Below are 23,409 nucleotides of genomic sequence, written 5' to 3'. Positions count from 1 at the left end.
TGTCTGCTACGACCAATAGGAGCTCTGAAGGGGGTGAGCGAGCGTTGAGGTTCACGGGGAGGGCCCGCAGATACGGAGATGTGATTGAACGGCCGAACGAACCAAAGAGATGCTTGGAATCTCGTTGGCGCTAGAGCCGGTAGGGCAGCGCGGTTACAGCCCACCCGCGCAGGCCCCGCCCCTCCCGCAGACGCTCCTCACGCTGGTCCCGCTGGCCCGCACTCCGGGAGGATTGAGTTGCAGTTTGGGTGCTGTTGGTGTTTCGCGGCTCAGCACATTCCCCCTCTCCCTCTAGTCGCCCCGATATTAATAGCCCTGTTTCGGCCCATCCAGCTGGCTTGGAGCCCCTCCCCATGCTCTAGTGTCTCCCTTCATCACCCCAGAAAACATTCAAAACAGCTCGGCGCCTCGGTGTTTCTGACTGTGAAATGGGAATAGTGCTCCCTGTTTCCCACCAGCGCGACGCAGGAAAAGGGTCATGAGGCCCAAAAGGTAGCTTCTAGAGCAGTGTGCAGCCACTATTATCGTCATCTTCGTTGTACATGTGAGGAAACAGACTCAGAGAGGCCCCGTGGCTTTCGCAAGAGTCACACAGCGCCCAAGCTGCGGAGCCGGAACGCGAACCCCGGATCTCCGTCACGGGGTACATCCCAGTGCCCCCAAATTCTGCAGTCTCCTAGCCTCAGGACAACCTGCTGCCTGGTCCCGACCCGAGTGGCCTCGCCCCCATCCGGCCCCTCCCTTCTCTCCCATATTTAGCAGGAATCCGATCCGGGGCTGGGCCGGGTGCTACTTAACGCGGCCCGCGTGTTCTGGAGCGCGCCGAACGGAGCGGAGCCAGGAGCCCGAGCGAGATGATGATGGTTATGCAGCCCGAGGGTCTGGGGACCGGGGAGGGGCCCTTCGCGGGCGGCGGCGGCAGGGGCGGCGAGTACATGGAACAGGAGGAGGACTGGGACCGCGACCTGCTGCTGGACCCGGCCTGGGAGAAGCAGCAGCGGAAAGTGAGTGCTAGCCCATTTCCTGATGGCAAAACTGAGGCCTAAGAAGCCAGACGGTTTGTCCTTGGCATCTCAGCAGATCAGGGGCAGAGCCTGTCTTAACCCTCAGTGCCACTTCCTCGCCCAGGCTCTGACCATCAGTCCTCTGCTGTCCCCCAGGGCCCGAAGAGAGGGCTGGAGACCCTCACGAGGGGTTTAGGAGGACAAGAAGAGTTTCAGGGGTCCCCACCCCACAGGGTTCATTCCCCTGGGCCCACTGCTCCACTTCTGCTAAGGAATATGGTTTGGGCAAAGCCCGGGAGATCCAAGTTCAGGGTGTGGGTGGGGTTGGGAAGAATGATCTTTGTCTCCACAACCCCACTCTCTAGTGAAATATTCCCAGACCCCACCTGCGGACTTGCAGCCAGGCAGCTAGAGGACTTGGGAGTGTGGGGAAGGGGTAACCGTCGCAGACCCCTTCCCCACCCTCTCTATGTTCTCTCCAGCATGGTGTCCGTGGTCACTCTATCCCAACTGTTAAATGAGGAAACTGGGGCTGAGATAGGAGCCAAATCATATGCTGTCAGAAAACAGAACGCCCCGCAACCTGAGGGTTTTTGCCCGTTGCTTGCCCCACCCCCATTCTTTCCCAAGATACCCCTCCTTACCCCAGGGGCCCTAAATCTGCTGAAAAGGCCACAAGGTCAGGGAGGAGGGGAGCCCTGGGTTCCCTTTCAGGTAGGTAACCTGACTCTCTGGCCAGATAGACACTTCGTGCTGAGGCAGCACCTTGGAGAGCTGAGAGGGCCACATGGGCAGCTGCTGCCCAGGCCCAGCCTTGTAAGGCACTCGGGCCTCCCCTCCCCGATCTATTTTCACTCGCAGACTTTCCCAAGTGGAGGGGGCAGGACACCTGGGGACCCAAAAGAGAAAATGATCCAGGCTGGAGTGAGGAAACTTTGGGGAGTGTGGCAGGACAGCGGTAGGAGTGTACCACGAGGTCATTAGACCCTGCTCAGCACTTGCCAACAGTGTATGAGTCCAGGAAAGGGCAGGGGAACAGGGGTGTTTGGTGGAATTTGCAGGATCTGAGAATCCCAGAATTTAGAATCAGAGCATTTCCTCTGGGTTAGTTGATAGGAGATGACCCCAGGGGCTGGGAGGCTCAGCTGACTCGGCTAGGGTGCCCGGGGTGACACGCCTCCCCCCAGGCTCCTTCTGCACCTGTCTCCAAGCAGGGCTGTGGTCCTTGGGTCCAGCAATCTCCCAGTGATGTCATCCCTGCCCCTGGCTCCAGCTGCCATCTGCTCTGCAACAACTCCTATCCCCCCCACCCACCCACCCAGGCCTCTCCCAGATCCAGGTCCACATGCCCCTCATAAGATACAGGCTAGTCTGTAACTTGCTTTCATCACTTAAAATATCCGGAGCATCCTTCCAACCCAACTTACAGCCACCCACCTCACTGACTCATTCAATGATTGCACAGAGTAGACGCTCTGTAAATTCATCAGCACCCCCTGGAGCTGGACATTCCGGTTGTTTCTCATCTAACATTGTGTATTACAATGTAATGAACATCTCTGTGCTCAGCTTTGGTCCCACCCCCATGCCTACTTCTCCTCCATGTCTTGAAGCCCTCCTGCCTCCCCCACCTGATAACCGAGTCCTCTTCATTCAACCTCATTGCAAACATTCATTCATTGTTTCTTAGGGAGGTCCTAGTATGTGCCAGCCACTGTTTTAGGTGCCAGCAATTCAGCAGGGGACAAAATTAAAGACACCGCCTCAGGGAGCTTATATTCTAGCAAGGACAAATGTTTTCATCTCATCCACTTGATCCTGCCCTGTCCCACTCACTGACACCTTTCCTCCCTCACCCTGGTCTCAGTCGGCACCTCCTCACTTCTCCCTTCTGCTCTGCGAAGCCATTTGTCTCCCCTCTGCAACCAGAATGAGCTTTCTAAAACGCAGTGCTGCCCCTCCCTGTCCTGTGCCTGAAAGCTTCCCTTGTTGCCCTCAAGATCAAGTTCAGACTCCCTGGCTTAGCACTCAAGATCGTGCGTGACCTGGCCTCTGCCGCCCCTCCGGCCTGCCTCTCACCACGTATACCCCAACACCCCCAGAGCAGTGCCCAGATAGCTGTAGCTCCGCAAACCTAGTAACTGTTTCTCATCGCCAAGCACTTGCCCGTGTGGCTGCCCCTGCCTGGAATGCCCTTGCCTGCCCTTCCCTGCCTGAGTAACTCCCGCTCTTCCATCACAGTTCTGATCAATTATTAACCTTCCCCAAGAGGTCCCCCACTTGATATGAAGAACTCCTCCCCTAGTCTCCCCAATACTAGTCTCTCCCAGCACTTCTCAGACCAACAGGACTCTTTGACTGACTGTGAGTTCCTTTAGGGCAAGGAGCAAATCTCATTAAAAGTCATGTTTGTCAAATGAAAAATGCCCCTTCCTCCACCACGGAGGCCTCACCCAGTCCTGCCTTTCCTCCTGCCCTATCTCGACCCAGCACCCACTTACACAGCGGAGGGAAAGAATTCCAAATGATTTCCAGGGCCACCTCCCTGGAGTATCTGCTTTGCGGTGGCGGCGGGATGCTCTCAATTCCAGAATCCTGCAAGGTCAGGGGAAGAAGGACCTGAGACATCACTGAGTCTGAACCCTTAATTGTGCAAATGGAGAGACTGAGCCCAAGAGAGGTCAAGGGGCACATCCCAGGTCACAGAGAGTGAGTAGCTCAGCTGGGATTGGAGCCCAAGTATGGATTCCACCAAGGACTGCTGATGGCAGAACCCAGGGCCTCGAGGCTTGGTAGGTTGGTAGAAACTTGTGCACTAGGTCACTGCCATCCCCCAAAGACACGCAGCCATATACCACCCCTCCCATCTCAGACAGAGGCTGAGGCGGAAGCACGCTCTGGCCGGCGAGGGAGGGCAGTCTCCTCCAGGAACTAGGTCAGGCTGGGCCTGAGTGTCCAGCTGATCCTCTACAGCCGGCAGAAAGCTCTTGCAGCCTCAGGGTCTGCTTGAAGGCCAGTTCACAGCAGCCTTAAGGGATCGGTGAGCCTGAGATAATAAAAACACGGGTGCACAGTCCCTCAGAGCCATCTGTCCTTCAACACAGAATTTTTCAGATTTGAGGCAGTATCACCTGCACTGACTCTTGTGCCTCAGAGAGCCCCACACTTTGGAGTGTCTGCTTTACAGGTTTCTAATTCCCCCTTCAGTGCTTGTTGTGCCGGCAGTGAGGCACCCCAAGTGCAAACTGGGACCTGAATGGGCCCCAGACCCCATTTCTCCTTTTCCAGGAGAATTAAATCTCAGAGAGGGAAAGGGGCTGGCCCCAGATGCACAGCAAGTCAGTGGCTGAGCCGGTACTTGAATCCAGGGCCTTGGGCTCTGAGATCTGCCCTGACAGAGGAGCCAGGGCGCTGTCCTCAGCACTAGGGTCTGAGCACTGTCCTCTGCCCTCAGACCTTCACTGCCTGGTGCAACTCGCACCTGCGCAAGGCTGGCACCCAGATCGAGAACATCGAGGAGGATTTCCGCAATGGCCTCAAACTCATGTTGCTCCTGGAGGTCATTTCAGGTGAGGGGTGCAAATCAGTGCACGGGGACCCCAGGACACAGGGGAAAACCCAGAGAGCTGGGGGAGTAGTGGCATCAGAGTGCTGGAGGGGGATTGCTGAGGGAGGGGGAAGTTTGAGGACCATGTCTTCAGCTTCCTCTCATGACCTTTGACCCTTGACCTCTCTCCTCACACCCAGGAGAGAGGCTGCCCAGGCCAGACAAAGGCAAGATGCGCTTCCACAAGATCGCCAATGTCAACAAGGCCCTGGACTTCATTGCCAGCAAGGGGGTGAAGCTGGTGTCCATCGGTGCCGAAGGTGAGGCGGTGGCAGGAGGAGGCCTGGGCAGGGGCCGGGGGTGCGGTCCCTCATCTCAACAATGGGGATAACCGTCCGTGCCTCGCAGGAGGGACTGTCCGGAGCGAAGGTACCCAAAGTGCCAGCTCAGGACCTGGCGCCCAGTAGGTGTTCAATGAATCATTTTGAAGGAAAATGATTGAGCACCTACCTACTAGGTGCCGGCCCTGGGATGGGGACAAGGGCCAGAGGGCGGAGCAGGGGGAGGGCAGCCAAGGCCTCAAGTGCCAGGTGGAGTGTGTCTCCACCCCCCCACCCTGCAGAGATTGTCGACGGGAACCTGAAGATGACCCTGGGCATGATCTGGACCATCATCCTTCGCTTCGCCATCCAGGACATCTCCGTGGAAGGTGAGCGGCAAGGAGGCAGGTAGGGTGAGAGGGCTGGCCCAAAGCTCTCCCCAACCAACACTCACCCCCGTCCCCGCCCAGAAACCTCGGCCAAGGAGGGCTTGCTCCTGTGGTGTCAGCGGAAGACAGCGCCATACCGCAACGTCAATGTGCAGAACTTCCACACCAGGTCCGTCTGCCCATCAGCGTGTGGGGCCTTAGCCGGGCTCTGGGCCCTGGCATAAGCCACAGGGCAGGAGAGGTCACAGCCAACTTCCTGCAACAGTGTCTGAAAATAGGAGGACTCGGTCAATGTTGAATCGAATCCAGGAGGGCAAGGGGGAAATTCCTGGAGGAGGGAGCACAGGAGACATCGCGGGAAGGGTGTTCCAGCCAGAGGGAACCTTGTGAGCAAAGACCTGGAGACCAAAAACACCTAGAAATTGGTGTAGCTTAAGCACAAGGATGTGAAGGAACCATGATGAGCTTGGAGGAAACGGTCCCAGGTTGGCAATCAAGGGCCTTAAATGCCAAGTCAAGGAGTTTGGACTTTACTCCATTTTACAGATGAGGCCGCTCTGATAGGGGTGCTCCTGGGACGAGGGTAGGACAGGGCTGCAGCTTGAACCCAGGCCTGACGCCCACACCCCCCTTCTCTCTGTGCAGCTGGAAGGATGGCCTGGCCCTCTGTGCTCTCATCCACCGGCACCGCCCCGACCTCATTGACTACGCCAAACTGCGCAAGGTAGGCCTCCGCCACCCGCAGCCCCGACTCCCCAGTCTCTGCCCTCAGCTGACCTTTCACCTCTCCCCCCCCACCCCGCACACCATCTAGGATGACCCCATCGGCAACCTGAACACTGCCTTCGAGGTGGCAGAGAAGTACCTGGACATCCCCAAGATGTTGGATGCAGAAGGTGAGAGTAAGCCTCGCCTGGGCGAGGACTCCCCTTACGCACCAGTCGGCACGGTCCTACCTCCACACCTTTGTCCCTGCTCCTCCCTCATCCTGCAATGCTCTGCCCCTCACCCTGCTCCCTGGGCAGAATCCTCCCTGCCAACAGGCCCCCTTCTCCAGGAGCCCGTGTCCGGTCCCCATCCCTCTCCACCCAGTGGAACCAGGCTCTGCCGCCTCTGCCTTATGTAATGGCTCCATCTTCTACCCCATATCCCAGTAACCTGGGTCACCTGGCGGCATGACGGTCACCCATCCTGGGAGCTGCTCTCCGGTGGGTCCTGCCTCTCGTCCCTGGGCCCTAAAGGCGTTAGTCAGTTGAACCAGCAAACATTTTCTTTGCACCTACTGTGCCTGGTACCCTGGATGTGAACTTAGGAGAAAGACAGACAGGCAGACAGACCAAGGTATGGGATGTTTAGAGACACCAGGCAGTGCGGACTGGCGCCTCATCAGGGCTACAGTGTCTGCTCACTCACCCACACCCTCATGCTCTCCTCACCCCATAGCGGGGGAGGTTGCTAGGCCCTGGGGTGATCCGAGAGGACTCCAGGGAAGAGCTGGGTTTGGAGCACCTGGCAGCTGGTGGCCATGACTAGATGTCTGTGCACCCTACCGTCCCGAGGGAACTCTCTGCCTGGGTGGGGACAGGAGCCCACTCCCCACCCCTGGCTTCGGCCAGTCAACACCTCGCTGCCATCCCGCAGACATCGTGAACACCCCAAAGCCCGATGAGAAGGCCGTCATGACCTACGTTTCCTGCTTCTACCACGCCTTCGCGGGGGCGGAGCAGGTAGGGGCTCAGCTGCTGCTGTCTGGGCTGGGCGTGTGGGCCCAGGGGCCCAAGCTTGGCGGCATCTCCACGTTTGGAGGTGCCAGGCCCCATGTGGGTGGGAGTGCCACTGTCCCAGCCGCACATACTCGATCCTTGGGGGAGCTCAGGCGCAGAGGCTTCTGGCCTGGGAGCCCATCCTTACCCTACAAGATGTGCCCCCTCATCCTCTCCTCTGTTGCATGGGCCCAGGTTTGAAGGGTTTACAGAGGGAGGCTGGGTCGGGGGTGTCTGTGGCAGCTTGCTCTAACGCCAGCCCTTCCGCCCACTCCCACCACAGGCAGAGACAGCCGCCAACAGGATCTGCAAGGTGCTGGCCGTGAACCAGGAGAACGAGAAGCTGATGGAGGAGTACGAGAAGCTGGCCAGTGAGGTGAGGCTGGGGCTGAGAGGACCTCCCCCTCTCCCCTACCTGTGCTCTCCCAACCCAGCTGAGCCCTGGACTGGACCTGCAGAGCCTACCTCTCCTCAGAGTAGCCGTGGCCTCTCCCAGCCTCCTCCTGCCATCTCTGCCCACCCCCGGCCCCCTTCCGCCCACCCAGGCTCCTGTCATCCACTCATCATCCATCCAGTTACTCGTTCATTTCTCCATTCACTCATCTTTAGGCAGTCTCCTGGCCCTTTGTGCTTTGCCGACCTACACTGGTCCCTGGACTCAGAAGTTAACCGTCCTGCCCCTGCCCTGACGAGCGGGGACCCCCACTCTGCTTGAGGCCCGGCCTTCAGGCCACAGCTTGGGTGTGGGTGGAGAGGGGTGGGTGAGGTGAGCAGGCCCACTCAGCGCTCTCTGCTCTGCCCCTGCCTGGCCCCGCAGCTGCTGGAATGGATCCGCCGCACCGTGCCGTGGCTGGAGAACCGCACGGGCGAGCCCAGCAAGAACACCATGCAGCGCAAGCTGGAGGACTTCCGGGACTACCGGCGCCTGCACAAGCCGCCCCGCGTGCAGGAGAAGTGCCAGCTGGAGATCAACTTCAACACATTGCAAACCAAGCTGCGGCTGAGCCACCGGCCCGCCTTCATGCCATCTGAGGGCAAGCTGGTCTCGGTGAGCCAGGCCAGGGGAGGTGGTGACCCCGGCCCTGCCCACATCCTCCGGGTGACCTTGGACTCTCTGTCCCCGTCTGTATAACGGGTGAACTGTGATGGCGGGCACCTCTGCCTGCCCCATAGGACATAGCCAACGCATGGCGGGGGCTGGAGCAAGCGGAGAAGGGCTATGAGGACTGGCTGCTCTCGGAGATCCGGCGCCTGGAGCGGCTGCAGCACCTGGCAGAGAAGTTCCAGCAGAAGGCCTCCCTGCACGAAGCCTGGACCCGGGGTAGGTACCTCTGGGGCCTGATTCTGTCCTGGTGTTCTGCAAGGAAGCTGGAGATCTGTTTTCTAGTCCCACCCTGACTTGCTGTGCAGTCAAGTCACTGCCCCTTTTGGGGCCACAGTTTCTTTATCTGTAAACTCAGGCCCCTAACTTTCTCCTGGCTCTGGTCTTCTGTAGGTCTGCTCTGATTAATTTGTCATTAAGCACTTTATTTGTGTATGTGGCAGGTGTCCAAAGGTGAGTCCCTCCACTAACATCACTTACATTATACCCAAAGTATACTGATGCCAAAATATTGCATGAATCAAATATATCACTGGGTGCAAACATTCGCTCTGTATTCTATCAAGGATTTTAATCCTATAACTGAATGAGTCCTGCTGAAAAAAATAATGAACGCTAATAATGGATTATGGACATATTGGATAGCAATGGTTTGACAGAATAATTCCTTAAATATACGGCCATTTATGTGATCCTGACAGGTCTTTGAACTTCTAAACCTCAGTTACCTTCTCTGCAAAATGCAGAGGCACTCAATAAATGGTTGCTGCTGCAATTACTGTGACTGTGGTCTTATCTGCATAATTATGGTAACTGTCATTCTCAAAGCACTTTTACATTCATTATTCATTCATCTAACAAATATTCATAGAGGGTCTACCAAGTGCCGGGCACTGGGTAAGCAAAGGAAAATGGATCAAGGGCTCACTGGGTTCACAGAGTCATTGGAAAGCACTTTGCGATCGAATAATACCAAAAGTGTACCAAGGGCCACCCCAAATCGTGCAGGGTCAAGGGACCCTGACATCACTCACAGGCCATGCCCTGAAACAGGAGCTTCACTTAACTTTATCATACTAGTGTCTCAGAGCAAACCCCGAGGGTAGGCTGGGCAGGTGTGATCACCTACATTTCACAGATGAGGACCCTCCATGGTCACACAGCCCGGCTTGGACCCCCTGCTCCTGTCGCAGCTGCTGCTTGGTGACCTGAGGCGGGCCTCTCTCCGAGCAGGGAAGGAGGAGATGCTGAGCCAGCGGGACTATGAGTCGGCTTCGCTGCAGGAGGTGCGGGCGCTGCTGCGGCGCCACGAGGCCTTTGAGAGCGACCTGGCGGCGCACCAGGACCGCGTGGAGCACGTCGCTGCGCTGGCCCAGGAGCTCAAGTAGGCGTGGATTGCTGCGGGGCAGCCCGGGGTGACCACGCCCCTACCTGGCCCCACCCCCTCTCCCCGCGGAGCCCTCCAGACCTTTTGCTCTCCCTGGTTTGGTAACCCTGCCTTGGCACCCATGTCCTTCCCCGTCACCACTTACTCTGCCCTCCTCCTGTAACCCTCTCCCCATCTCCGGAGCCCGCTCTGCTACCCACGTTCTTCCCACACTGGCGTTCGACCTGCCCCCCAACCTGGCGGCTCCCTTCAGCTTCAGGCAGGCCCAATCCTCACCAGCAGCCTGGGCCTTGTGCCACCTCTTGGAAACCGGCCCCCGAAACTCCAGGCCCTGCCCCTCCACCCAAGCTCCTCCAGGGACTGGAGCTGAGGACTCCCTTCTCCCGGGAATGCGCTGGGAAGCCCCTGCGCTAGGAAAGCCCCGCTCTGCCCCCACCTCCCCTGGCTCCCTTATGCCTTCACCACCACTATGCCCAGGTTCCAGCCCCTGGAGGGCAGTCAGGAAGAAATCTGGGCTGGAGTCTGGCCCCAAAGTTGCCCCCCTTCCCGCCCCCAGTGAGCTAGACTACCATGAGGCGGCCTCGGTGAACAGCCGCTGCCAGGCCATCTGCGACCAGTGGGACAACCTGGGCACGTTGACCCAGAAGAGGCGGGATGCGCTAGAGGTGAGGCTGGGGGCCAGGGAGGTGGAGGCTGGACACTGGAGGAGGTGAGAGGGCCTGCTGGGCAGGCTGCTGACTGGCCATCCCTGTGGCCCTAGCGGATGGAGAAGCTCCTAGAGACCATCGACCAGCTGCAGCTGGAGTTTGCCAGGCGGGTAGCGCCCTTCAACAACTGGCTGGATGGCGCTGTGGAGGACTTGCAGGACGTGTGGCTGGTGCACTCGGTGGAGGAGACCCAGGTGGGCGCAGGGGTTCCAGGTGTGGGGCAGTTGGAGGGGATGACAGGGAAGCGGCCTGTTTCTGTCAGCCACCCCTTTGGGCTCCTGGGAAATGGGGGGCCAGAGAAAAACACCAGTTCCCGAGTGCTGGGAGAGGGAAGGCCTGGGTTCTCCTGCCAGTGCTGCCCTGGCCCCACTGGATGGCCCGGAGCACGCTGCTGCCCTTTGTTGCTGCAGGAAGTGGGGGCGCTGGTTGATGCTTCCTGCCTGCCCTCCCCAGAGCCTGGTGACAGCACACGAGCAGTTCAAGGCGACATTGCCCGAGGCCGACCGAGAGAGGGGTGCCATCCTGGGCATCCAGGGTGAGATCCAGAAGATCTGCCAAACATATGGGCTGCGGCCCAGCTCTGCCAACCCCTACATCGCCCTCAGCCCGCAGGACATCAACACCAAGTGGGACACGGTCAGTGCCACCTGTGGCCTTTCCCTGCCTCCCCCCACTCAGATGCATTCTAACCACGCTGATCTGTAAAATGGCCATAACAGCAGCATTTTCCTGTGAGGTGTGATTTTTTCTTTCTTTTTTTTTGGCTGTGGTGGGTCTTCGTTGCTGCACGCGGGCTTTCTCTAGTTGCAGCGAGCAGGGGCTTCTCTTCGTTGTGGTGCATAGGCTTCTCATTGAGGCGGCTTCTCTTGTTGTGGAGCGCGGGCTCTAGGCACGCGGGCTTCAGTAGTTGTGGCTCGCGGGCTCTAGAGCGCAGGCTCAGTAGCTGTGGTGCACATGGGCTTAGTTGCTCCGCGGCATGTGTGATCTTCCCGGACCAGGGCTCGAACCCGTGTCCCTTGCATCGGCAGGCGGATTCTTAACCACTACGCCACCAGGGAAGCCCCTGGCAGGGCTGATTGAAGCAGACTTAGATCTGGTGTGTGGACATCCTTTATAAAACAATCTAAGTTCATTACGAATGATGTCATGGGCCCCATTTTGCAGACGAGGAAACGAGCCTAGAGAGGCTGAGTGCTCAGAGCTTGGCCCCTACAGAGCCCTGAGGCCTTGGCTCAGAGCGGCGGGAGCAGTGTGAGGGGCTGGAGCCCATCTCCCACTCCCAGAGCTGCCCCGGCACAACCAGCCTCCCTCCCAGGTCCGAAAGCTGGTACCCAGCCGTGACCAGACGCTGCAGGAGGAGCTGACAAGGCAACAGGTGAACGAGAGGCTCCGGCGGCAGTTTGCAGCCCAGGCCAATGCTGTCGGGCCCTGGATCCAGGGGAAGGTGGAGGTAAGGCTGGGATCATGGGGCCAGCCCGGGAGAGTAGGGCCAAGGCTGGGCCACCGGGAGCTGGGAGCCCTCATTCTGCCCGGCTCTCCCTGCAGGAAGTGGGGCGCCTGGCAGCGGGAATGGCCGGCTCTCTGGAGGAGCAGATGGCGGGGCTGCGGCAGCAGGAGCAGAACATCGTCAACTACAAGAGCAACATCGACCAGCTGGAGGGTGACCACCAGCTGCTGCAGGAGAACCTGGTGTTCGACAATAAGCACACCGTCTACAGCATGGAGGTGGGATCACACCCGCTCAGGACAGAGGGGAAGCGGCACTGGCTGGGGAAGCCTGGGGCGGCCACAGCTGGACACAGCACATCTGCCCCAGGGGTTCCCCAGTTCAGCGTGGCCAGGTCCCCCAAAGTACTTGTGGGGATACTGAGACCCAGCGAGTGAAAGTGACCTGGCCAGTCACAGAGCAGTCTAAACCCAGGCCTGGATTGGCCATGGCTGGTTGATCAATACATAATACATAATAAATCATCAAACTTTAAGGCAGGAAGGGCCACTGGACGTCACTCTGTGGAACCTCCAGATGGGGACAGAGGCCCAGCAAGGGGGAGGACTTGCCCAGGGTCAATACAGTGAATTGGGGGTGGAGCCAGACCTAGTGGCCAGGCACTGGCCACCCACTGACCCAGCCTGTTTTCTGCTTTCCCAGCACATCCGTGTGGGCTGGGAGCAGCTGCTCACCTCCATTGCCCGCACCATCAACGAGGTGGAGAACCAGATACTGACCCGAGATGCCAAGGGCCTGAGCCAGGAGCAGCTCAACGAGTTCCGGGCATCCTTCAACCACTTTGACCGGGTCAGCAGGGGCTTAGCCCTGTGCGGTGGTGGACTTAGGGGCAGCGGGGGGGCGGGTGTTGGGGACTGAGCCTGACATCTGCTCCCTCACTACAGAAGCGGAATGGCATGATGGAGCCCGACGACTTCCGGGCCTGCCTCATCTCCATGGGCTACGACCTGGTGAGTGTCCCCCAGCCGCGTCCCAGCCGTCCCACCTGTGCCTGTGTCCCTCCCACCTCACACACGACCTCATTTCCTCCTCACCCACCCGCTGGGGCTGGGGAGAATTACCCCATTTCACACAGGGGCTACCAAAGGCTCAGAGAGGTAAATTAACTTGCCCAAAGACACTAGATTTGGACCTTGTTCTGTGTGACTCCAAAGCCTGAGCTTGCAACGTTTCTACATCACAGAAACGGCACTACAGAGGCCCAGGAAAAGGTCAGGACCGACGGGCAGCAGGAAGCACTGCCGCGGGCAGGAAGCAGAGCACAGCCTAGCAGAAAGGATTTCCCAGACCTAGAGCTAAGGCTGCAGCGGATGGTCTATGGAGAAAGGGGGCACCTTGTCACTGGAGCTGTCAGGCCAGGGGGACACTGGGAGCCCTCCTGGCTTAAGCACCCCCGGGCACGGTGCCCGGCCTCTAACCCTGCAGGGGGAAGTGGAGTTTGCTCGAATCATGACCATGGTGGACCCCAACGCGGCCGGGGTCGTGACCTTCCAGGCCTTCATCGACTTCATGACCCGAGAGACAGCCGAGACCGACACGGCTGAGCAGGTTGTGGCCTCGTTCAAGATTCTGGCGGGAGACAAGGTGAGTCCCTGGTGGTGCAGGGGGCTGGCGGGCGGGGGCAGGGAACAGGACCTGTGGGCCCTCAATCCCTCTTCTTCCCCAGAACTACATCACACCTGAGGAACTGCGGCAGGAACTCCCAGCTGAGCAGGCCGAGTACTGCATCCGCCGCATGGCGCCCTACAAGGGGGCCGGGGCTCCAGCCGGAGCCCTGGACTATGTGGCCTTCTCCAGCGCCCTCTACGGGGAGAGTGACCTCTGACCTCGACCCCTGAGGTTCTCTATGCAAGTCCAGAGAGAGGATGCTTCCTCCGGCTGATCCCATCCATCCCTCGGAGCAAGGGCCCTAGAGAATGACCGGCCAAGTGTTTCTCAATAAAAAGCCATAGTGGGCCCCTCTCCATCTCCTTTTGCTTCCTGAAGCAGAAGCTGGGCCCTCAGTCTTCTGGGCAGGACCAGTTGCCCGACCGTGACCCTCCTCCAGGGGTCCCCACCACCCCTCCTTGCCCTCCGGGTCCGACATTCACACCACACTGGGCTCTAGGACACCTCTTTATTGTGTTAGAAAAGGTTGGTTACAACAGTTTCTCTAGACATGGAAGGCAACACTGTCCCCAGATCCAGGGGGGACCAGGAAATTTATAGCATCAGAGGAAAGCCGGGGCAGGAAGCCTGAGCCTACAGAGGACAAAGCTGGCTTTAAGACCAGAATATTTTCTTCCCCCTGCTCCTTACCCGAGCCCAGGGTTCTTGCCCCAGCTTTGGCTGCCAAGGCATCATCCTTCACCCCAAGATCCTCCTAGCTACCACAATTCAACAAAGGTGCAGTTGGGGAACTTCAGGGTGGGAGTAGGGGCTGTGCCCCTAGCCCAGTGGCCTTTGCTCACCCTGAGGTACCTGGTGCCCGTCCCTCAGCCAGCTGTGCCTCCTGGGGAGGGGCCTGGTCATGCAGGTCAGGCAGGGGAAGGGGCTGCTCTGGTCAGCACCAGGCCCGGAGCTGGTATGCCTCAGTCCACCACTGCTGAGCTGGCCATGATGTTCACACCACAGGCCCCGGAGCCACGGTGCAAGTAGTAGTAACCCTGGGAGACGGGGGGGTTGGTGAGGGCACCGGGGCAGGATGGGGGCTGGAGGGCTGGGGCCAAGCGGGCGAGACTCACCTCCTCGCCCCAGTCAGTGCCCCAGCTGTTCTTGATGGCCCAGAAGGGAGTGGCAGAGCCTGAGGAGCAGTGCAGAGAGCAGGGAGTCAGGGCCTCAAGCACTTTGCACTCTTCAAACATCTGCTGTGGGCCTACTGTGTGACAGGTACTAGGAAAAGAGCAGAAAGCAAGACAGGCCCACCTACCACGCTCCTGGAGACCTGGTACGGCTCTGGGGTTTGGGGAGGACACCCCCCACCCGCCCCTAGCAGGGCACCCATTCATAACACCTCAACCTCCCAGCGCCTTGGCTTTCCCATTCATAGAGAGGATGGATGATCCTGCCTGGCCCATAGACCGAGGCAGAGTTTAGGACAAGGTTCCTTGGTGTTCCCCTGATGCCCCCTCCAGAGGTCCTGAGATGCTGTGGTCCAGCCTCTGCCTGTGACCTGGGGTGGATGGATGGGCAGAGCAGGGTCAGCGGAACTCACGGTTGCCGTAGCCCACGAGCAGCACGGCGTGGTCGATGAGCCAGGGGCTGCAGAGGGGCCGCAGTGGGTGGGAAATCCCATGGCGGTAGAACTGAGGGGGAGAAGACGAGTAGGGGGCCAGCTCTGAGAAGTGGGGGAAGAGTCAGCAAGAACCGGAGCAGCAGTGAGGCTGGGGTCCTACCTGCATGCCAAAGGCATTGATGGCAACGGAGATGGGGCCCTTCTTGGCCAGCCAGGCCGCCAGCTCTAAGACAGAGGAGGGGCAGTGTCAGGGGCACCCAGGCCCCAGCCCTACCTGGCCTGTCCTCACCCCCGCACCCCTCCCTCACTCACTTTGCTCATTCTGGCTCAGCTCCACTGAGTCATTGATGTAGACCTTGGCCTTGTCTGCAGAGAAGCTGCAGGCCTGCAAGTGGCCGTGGTAGCTGTAGTCGTCCTCTGTCTCCAGCCCTCCTGGGGAATGGCGGGGGGCAGATTGGGGGTTAGAGAAAACGTGGGCCCCAGTTCATAACACTCATCTGCTCCCAGGCAGGGGCTGTGCTAAGCCCCTCCTCCACAAGGCCTCATGTTCTCTATCCACCCCCAGCTATAGGCCATCCTCTCTGAGGGAGGCCTCATTCTAGAGGTGACACAACTGAGGCCCAGAGGGATGGGGGAGCCCCCAGTGAGAAATGTGGCAGAGATGGAATCCAGCTCCCAGCTTCTGACTCCTCACTCATCCCAGCTTCTGACTCCTCACTCATCCCAGCGTTCCTGGGACTCCTGACCTTGGCTTGCTTGTCCGGCCCTGACAGTTTGCTCCCAATCTGGCCCAGACCCCTGCCAGACTCCCTCACCAATCTTGGTACAGCCACCTCAATCCCTCAGCCCTTATTTTCCTGCCACTGCGACCCACTGCTCAACTGAACTGCCAATTTAGGACAATGCCTCCCTCTCAGGGCTGAGGTGTGCTGCTCCCTGGTTTAGCAGCATTATAGAAATACAGACCGCCAAGCAATACCGAGAATACTGAAAATACCGAGAATACTGAAAATACCGAGACCCCCTGCTGTGCACCAGGAACTTTACATGTATTTCCTCACTTGACACTTAAGACGATCCTACAAAGTGGGCATGAGGAGCCCCATTTCCCAGGTGAGACAACTGAGGCTCTGAAAGAGCTGACCTGCCCAAGGTCTTCAGCCGGTAAGGGTCAGCAATAAGACTCGAACCCAGTTCAGGTGACTGCCACGCTCATGTCTCTCCCCTCCCAAAGTGACTTCCTGTGGAGGGAGCTGGGGCTCCTGCTGCCCCTCCTGAAGCCCATGAATGCATACCCAGAGTCCTTATGGCTGAGTAGGCGTTGGAGGGCAAGCCACCCAGGCAGGCCTTGTCCACCTTGTCACAGTCCAAGAGCTCTAGGAGACAGAAGCCTGGTCCCGAGGAGCCCTCCGGAGGGGCTGGGCTGGGGACAGGGTGGGCAGAGTGGGATGCTCACCCTGCTCAGAGAGGGAGAGCAGGGACCCCCGTTTTAGGAACCACTGGCCCTCCACGTTGCCTGTGACTGAGAAGGCCCAGCAGGAGCCGCACATGCCCTGCAAGAGACAGGGAGAGTCAGGGCTGGGTCCCTTCCAAACGCCAGTGCAGTCCTCATGTCCCACCCTCACTTCTTGGGGGTCCAACCTGGTCCTTGACTTTGGTGACAGCCCCCTTACTCCTCCAGTCCCACTCAGGTGGAGGAAGGTCAGGGATGGACTGGGCTAGGCGCATCCTCTTGCCAGGCTCCTCTTTTAGGAGGGGATTCAGGTAGATGGTGCGGAACTCCTCCTCTGTGGGCAGGGGATGGGAAAAGAGTATTCTAAGCCAGTCCTGACCAGGGGCCTTGGGAGCAGGCCCTGTCTCTTCCAGGTACCATGACGGCTCTGACCCTACCTGTAAGGTCACTGAACTTGGTGACCCCATACCGAGCTGTGCCACGGTCCAGGGCCTGGATCTTCTGCGCTCGCACCATGTTATTGGCAAAGACGGACATGCGCCACCTGGCTTCTGAGGAACGAGTAGGAGAGAGGCTTGGGCCCCAGGCAGATCATAAAAGGAGAGGAGGTGCTTGGGGATAAGAGGCAGAGGTTTCCCCGGGGAATGGTAAGCTCTGGATCAGGCCTGAAGCTTATTTCAAGAAGGGCAGAACCCTGGGGTGGGTGAGGGTAGGGGGCCAGACCTGCAAGTGACAATGGGGCCAAACCGGGGTGATGACTTCCCAGGTATGAAGGCAGAACCGAAATGGGCTCCAGAGGACATCCTGACACAGGAGGTTGTGGGAAAAGGCCACCATGCCAGGGGTCCTCCAGCAGAGAAAATCTGGCCTTTGCCCCATCCCACTCTACCCAGGATGATGGAGACCTATGGTTTCTGACTAGGAAAATCAGATGGGAGAAGGGGCCAGGTACCTGAGATGGCTGCCAAGTCCTGGGAGGCTGAGCAAGAAGTTGGGGATTTAGGGGCCCTTGAAAGGATGCACTGCCCCTTGTGCCCTTCCCCTCTCCCACACCAAGGTGCCAAGTTGGGGGGAAGGTCCTGATCTGATCGGGACAGGTACAGCCAAGGCTAGGTCCTCACCCTCCGTCGTTTCATATGTCCGGTTATAGGTGGTGACAAAGTCCTTGAAGATTGAAACCATCTTCACAGAAAAGTCCTGGAAAGGCAGAGGGGTCTTTACAAGGCGTCCTTCTCAGAATGAGCCGGGAGCCCCAGGCCAGGGTGAGGGGAATATAAGGCAGCAGCCAGTTCCCCAGACAAACAGGCTCCTCACCTGGGGCAGGGGATCCTTGTTCAACAGTGGAAGGAATGAACTGAAAGTCTCATTTTTGTCATCTGGAGGAGAGAGTTGGAACAGAGAAGAATCAGGACTGACCCCTGAGGGAAGTCTGACCTGAGCTATCCCAGCATCCCTGGGCTATCCCAGCACCTGTAATCTTGGTATCCACTGGGCCACAGTCCTGCCTCAGCAGCATGTGTTTCCCCAGCTCATCCAGGACTTCAAAGCTGCAAAGCTGGAGGAAGAGGAGGAAGACCGTTGGGGGGCTGGGACAGGAGCAAGGCCTTGGCAAGATGGAGCCGGAGGGTCCCCAAGTGAGGACCACCTCCAAGGCAACCATCCCCATAGGGGAGAGCGAGGCACAGTACGGGAGTAAGCACCCAGACACCCTCCCTTTTACAGCTTCTTGGTCTCTGGCCTTCCAGGCCTGGGGAGTGACTCACGGTGGGGTAGCTGCGGCCTCAGATCCCTCCCTCTGGACTTGACCGATCATCCCAACTACTGCCAGACTCAGTCTGGGGGCAGGGTATCGCAGGAACCCCATCACTCACCAGGGTTTTCTTGGACACACGGAGCTGGCACACCGTGGGGTCGTTGCAAGGCGGCTCCACCAGGGTCGCCTTCAGGGAGTACAGCGACCCCCGGCCCGCCTGGATCGGTGTGGAGGGGGGCGCCGTGAGGCGGGCACAGCCACTCCCTCCTCAGTCCGGCCTTCGTGGGGCTCACAGCCCCACCGTGCCGTTCCCCTTCCCAATCCGTAGAGGTCCAACGCTCCCATCCCAAATCAGGCGTACAACGCCCCCGCCCCAAGTCTACCCCAAAGCTCCCAGCCCTCGGACGAGAGTCCCGCTCACCCCGCACCGGGCCCCCACCCACCGCCGCCGCCGCCGCCGCCCCCAGCGCGTCCTCACCCGGCGGACGCGACCGCGCACGACCCTCAGCGCGGCCCGCGTCCTGGCAGCCCGGCCGCGGTTGTACATCTCTAGGGCGAAGCGGGCGGGCTCCAGCAGCTCCGGGGACTCCAGCTCCCAGGCCTGCGCGCCGGCCGCTCGGGGCTCGTTGGGGGCCGGAGCGGCGCCCGGGAGCAGCCCCAAAAGCAACAGCAGCTGCAGCCAGGGCGCCATGGCGAGGGCGAAGCCGGCGTCCCGTCCTCAGGCTCTGACAGACGCGCGACCCAACCGACCGGGCTGAGCAGCCCGCAGTCGGGGGGGTCGGGGGGGTGGGGTGGGTTGGGGGAGCCCTGAGGGTCCTTCCCTCCGTCCCTCCCTCAGCTCCAGGGCGGCGGGGTGCCGGCCAATGGGCGCCGGTTGGGGGCGCCTGCGCGCTCGCTTATTCACGTGAGGCTCATGGGTCGCGCTGGCTGTGCAGGCATCCTGGCGCTAGTCCCGCGTTGATAACGCATCCTTGCACCAGCCGGGTCTGAGGAGGGGTGGCCCCAGCCGCAGCCTTGAAGTAATCTTCTTACGTCTTGGAGCTGCTGTTTGTGTAGCAGGAAGAGCCAGTTCTGACTCCCTGTTGGATCTGTTTCTTTTACTTTAACCTTTGCTTTTCGTTGCTTTTGTTATTATAATCACTGTCTATAGCTGTGAGCATCCTGCCACAGGGAACCCTGCCCCTCTGCCAGTTAAACTAAAGTGCCTTTGTTCAGCTCACAGAGAGACATTCTGACCTTGTCCATCTGTGAGTGGCTGCACAAAAGAAGAGATTAACACATCCCCTCCTATTTTGCAAGATAAATGGTATTTTTACTTTACTTCCTCACCTCCTCCCCGTCTCTGTTCTATAAAAGAAACTGGCATCCAGACCCCGATAAGATGTTTTTTGGGGGACCCTAGTCCACCATCTTCTCAGTCTGACGGCTTTGTGAATAAAGTCGTATTCCTTGCCTCAACACCTCGTCTCCCGATTTATTGGCCTGTCGTGCGGCGAGCAGGGCGAGCTTGGACTTGGTAACGTTTGGGGAGGAGAAAGGATGCCGGCCTGAGAATAAAAATAACTAGCATTTATTGCATGCTTATTATACATGTTATATGCCATCTCCCTTTAATCTTTGTAGCAATCCTGTGAAGTAGATGTTATTATCCCCGACTTATAATTGAGAAAATACAGGTTTAGGGAGATTAAGTGGCTTGCCAAACAGCTGCTAAGTGAAAGAGCTGGACTTGAACCCAGAGAGTTGGCTTCAGAGCTTGAGTTCACAGCTCCACCAGCTCTTCGAAGCCCCTCTTCTCATCAGCAAAATGGCAGCTAAAATTCCCTGCACTGGTACTGCCTCAGGCAGTCATGGGGATCAAACACAAACATGCAAACAGCGCACAGGGTTGGGACCGTTCTTTTGTTCCACCAAGTATTCACCACTGTGTTCAAGGCCTAGCAAGAAGAAGCATGAACAGATCCACTAGGCATAGTGCTGCCTATTCGGAGCTCCCAGTCTAGTGGAGAGAGATGAGTAAAAGGAATTTTCCTCCAAGATGTTACCAGCTGTGGGACAGGAAACAGGGAAGAGAGTTTTTAAGGGAGTTGGGGAAGCCCCAAAAGTGGGTAGAGGGTTAGTTTGGGCATGGAGAGTGGGGAGAGCAGGTCCTAAAGATCATCCGGTCCACACCTGACTTCTTTTGGTAGCAGAGGGCTATCGAGGCGAAGTGACTTTCAGCTACTCAAAACTTAGTGCTGGAGCCAGACCAGAGTCAGCTCCAAGCTCCCAGCTGATGTCTGAGAGGGAAGGGCCTGAGGGAGCCCAGCAGTGGCTGATCTCCCCCTGCTTGTGCCCTCCCCAGTTGCAGCTCTTCGGGGCTCCCTTTGTCTCTCTTGCAGGAGACAGTCCCAGGTCCTTAATCTGGCTCCTAAGGCTCCCTTCAGGTCCAGAAGCACCTTGGCCGTCACCTTGTGCTGTGCACTTGACACTCCAGTCTCACTCTATTTGCAGAAGTTCGAGCTCTTGCGCACCCTGGAAGCTTCACATTGCTCTTCCCTTGGCCAAACTCCCAGACACCTTTCAGCTCTCGGTTTAGAGGATGATTCCTCAGGAAGGCGTCCCTGACCCACCCCTGAAACAGGAGGGAAGGGGGCAGGGCACAACCTCTGAAAGAATGACACAGCCCAAGGACATGACATAAACTGATTAGAACCAAATGGGTCCAAGATGGTGGACAAGTCGACTTCCACTAGACCTTCAGCCTCAGTATACCTCACTGTAACACGTCAGCAAGCTAAATGACATACCTACAGGCGCCATGACAGTTCCAAGCCCAACCACAGGGATCAAAAAGTGGGCGGTGGCCCAATTCCTGGAAATCCCGGCCCCTTCCCGAAATAGCTGGAATACTCCTCCCACTCATTAGCCTAAGAAATTACCCACCCTTATGAAAACTGACAACCCCATACCCTGGGGCCACTCTTGCCTTCTGAGATGGCCTACACTCTGTCTGTGGAGTGTGTTTCTCTCTAAATAAATCCACTTTTTACCTATCACTTTGTCTCTCACTGAATTCTTTCTGCAGTGAGACATCAAGAACCTGAGCTTCATTAAGTCCTGAAAGCAGGTGTATGGCCTCAGTTGGAAGACCAAGGCTTTTGGTCGGGTTTGAGTCCTGGCTGTGTGGGTTCGAATCCCAATCTGAGGTGCACGGTTTCACCCCCACTGCCCCTGGTTGAGCTCAGTGCCATTGCCTCTGTATTCCTAGACTCTTAGCCCCGTGAACTGCCTCCTCCTGAAAGGTCTAGCAATTTCTAAGGCCCAGCTGGGGCAGTGAGACTTTTCTTAGATCTGGGTTTCCAGAGATCCACATTGCTGTCGTATTTATTTCACCTTCGTGGGAAACAGTCATCTTCCCCAAAGTCTGTTCCTTGGGCACCGGAGCCACCTAACAAGTGTCTGGGGGAAAGGGTGCCTCATTTTCTCATCAGAGTGAGGGAAGAGCGCATACTTGTAATTCACAAACGAAAGGGAGGAATTTTTTTTAAGTCACACATATGTTATCTCAGGCAATTCTCACAACAACCTTCAAGAGAGAAACCGTACAATTACACATGAGGAAAGTGAAGCCAGGGGCATGGCAACATCCAGGCGCTGAGCTGAAAAGAGGGAGGCAGCAGAGGAGACTGGGAAGAAATGGACATTGAGAGAGAAGGAAGTCTGAGAGGATGAGGTCAAGAAAGTAGAAGAGAGTGGATTTCAAGAAAGAGGAAGTGGCTGGCTGTGTCAAATGCCACAGAGAGGGCAAGTAAGATGAGGAGACAGAAGTGACCTTGGGATTGGGCAACATGTAGGTCATGGAGGACCTCATTAAGAGTGGTGAGTTGGGGGCTTCCCTGGTGGCGCAGTGGTTGAGAGTCCGCCTGCCGATGCAGGGGACACGGGTTCGTGCCCCGGTCCGGGAAGATCCCACATGCCGCGGAGCGGCTGGGCCCGTGAGCCATGGCCGCTGAGCCTGCGCGTCCGGAGCCTGTGCTCCGCAACGGGAAAGGCTGCATCAGTGAGAGGCCCGCGTACCACCAAAAAAAAAAAAGAGTGGTGAGTTGGGAATTCCCTGGTGGTCCAGTGGTTGAGACTCCATGCTTCCACTGCCAGGAGCCCGGGGTTCGATCCCTGGTGGGGGAACCAACGTCCTGCATGCCTTGGGGCACAGCCAAAAAGCGTGTTTTTAAGATGGGAGACACTGGAGTATGCTTATGAGTTGATGGAATAGAAAGGGAGATATTGATGATTCAGGAGAGTGAGGGGAGAATTGTAGGAACCAATAGTTTGAAAAGAGAGGGGTGGTGTATCAGTTTTCTATCACTGTGTGGAACATTATCACAAAATGAATGGCTAGGGCTGCAGTCTCATTGGAGGCTGGACTGAGGAAGGATCTGCTTCCAAGCTCACGGGGCTGTTGGCAGCACTCAGCTCCTTGTGGGACCTCAGACTGGGGCCTCAGTTGTTTGCTGGCTGATGGCTGTCTGCCACCCTCAGCTTCTTGCCATGTGGACCTTCCCAACACAGCTGCTTGCTTCCTCAAAGCAGGTAAGGGAAAGCGAGGATATTAAAGTCTTGGCTAATATAATCACACATGTAATCACTTGTATCAATCACCTCTGCTGTTTTCCTTTCCTTTTTTTTTTTTTTTAACTATTTATTTATTTTTGGCTGCATCGGGTCTTAGTTGCGGCACCCAGGATCTCTTGTTGTGGAGTGTGGGCTTCTCTCTAGTTGTGGCACACAGGCTCTCTAGTTGTAGTGCTCAGGCACCAGACCATGTGGGCTCAGTAGTAGTGGTGCACAGGCTTAGTTGCCCCGTGGCATGTGGGATCTTAGTACCCTGACCAGGGATTGAACCCGTGTCCCCTGCATTAGCAGGCAGATTCTTAACCACTGGACCACCAGGGAAGTCTCACACTTCTGCTGTTTTCTGTTGGCTAGAAGCAAGTCACAGGTCTCTCCCATACTCAAGGGGAGGGGAGAGGGTTACACAAAGATGTGAACACCAGGAGGTGGGGATCATGGGGCCCACCTGAGAGGTCTGTCTGCATGCGTGTTCCCCAGAAGAGAGCCCGGTACACAAAAATACTAACAACAGTAAAAATAATGTCTAACATTTAATGAGCACTAACTACATGCTAGGCACTCAGCATTCTCAGTACATGCATATGTATTAGCCCATTGAACCCCACAACAACCCCACAAAACAGCTATGATGCAGATAAGGAAACTAAGG

General features: G+C 57.7%; 2 protein-coding genes across 2 annotated transcripts; one reads left to right on the top strand and one right to left on the bottom strand.

The window, feature by feature from the left end:
• The first annotated feature begins 324 nt into the window (after nt 1-324).
• ACTN3 (actinin alpha 3) lies at nt 325-13,576 on the top strand. The gene is made up of 21 exons (XM_030833473.2): nt 325-1,004; nt 4,459-4,573; nt 4,752-4,871; nt 5,174-5,260; nt 5,342-5,429; nt 5,906-5,984; nt 6,075-6,156; nt 6,902-6,987; nt 7,307-7,399; nt 7,841-8,071; nt 8,197-8,344; nt 9,359-9,509; nt 10,069-10,177; nt 10,273-10,413; nt 10,673-10,855; nt 11,535-11,669; nt 11,765-11,944; nt 12,369-12,515; nt 12,611-12,676; nt 13,152-13,310; nt 13,393-13,576. Exons 1-21 carry the CDS (start codon nt 855-857, stop codon nt 13,549-13,551), a joined length of 2,709 nt encoding a protein of 902 aa, XP_030689333.1. The 5' UTR covers nt 325-854; the 3' UTR covers nt 13,552-13,576.
• A 252-nt stretch (nt 13,577-13,828) lies between these two features.
• CTSF (cathepsin F) lies at nt 13,829-19,000 on the bottom strand. Its single transcript, XM_060302887.1, is given in 14 exon segments — nt 13,829-14,371; nt 14,450-14,508; nt 14,920-15,010; nt 15,101-15,165; nt 15,253-15,372; nt 16,236-16,316; nt 16,397-16,493; nt 16,582-16,727; nt 16,831-16,944; nt 17,515-17,590; nt 17,708-17,851; nt 17,853-17,948; nt 18,265-18,363; nt 18,625-19,000. Coding segments are annotated over 14 exon segments (1,476 nt in total). The 5' UTR covers nt 18,838-19,000; the 3' UTR covers nt 13,829-14,296.
• Nucleotides 19,001-23,409: the final 4,409 nt, after the last annotated feature.

The sequence above is a fragment of the Globicephala melas genome, chromosome 8 (genome assembly GCF_963455315.2).
Source record: "Globicephala melas chromosome 8, mGloMel1.2, whole genome shotgun sequence".
In the NCBI taxonomy this organism is placed as follows: domain Eukaryota; kingdom Metazoa; phylum Chordata; class Mammalia; order Artiodactyla; family Delphinidae; genus Globicephala; species Globicephala melas.
This window is presented reverse-complemented; position numbering and strand designations above follow the sequence as displayed.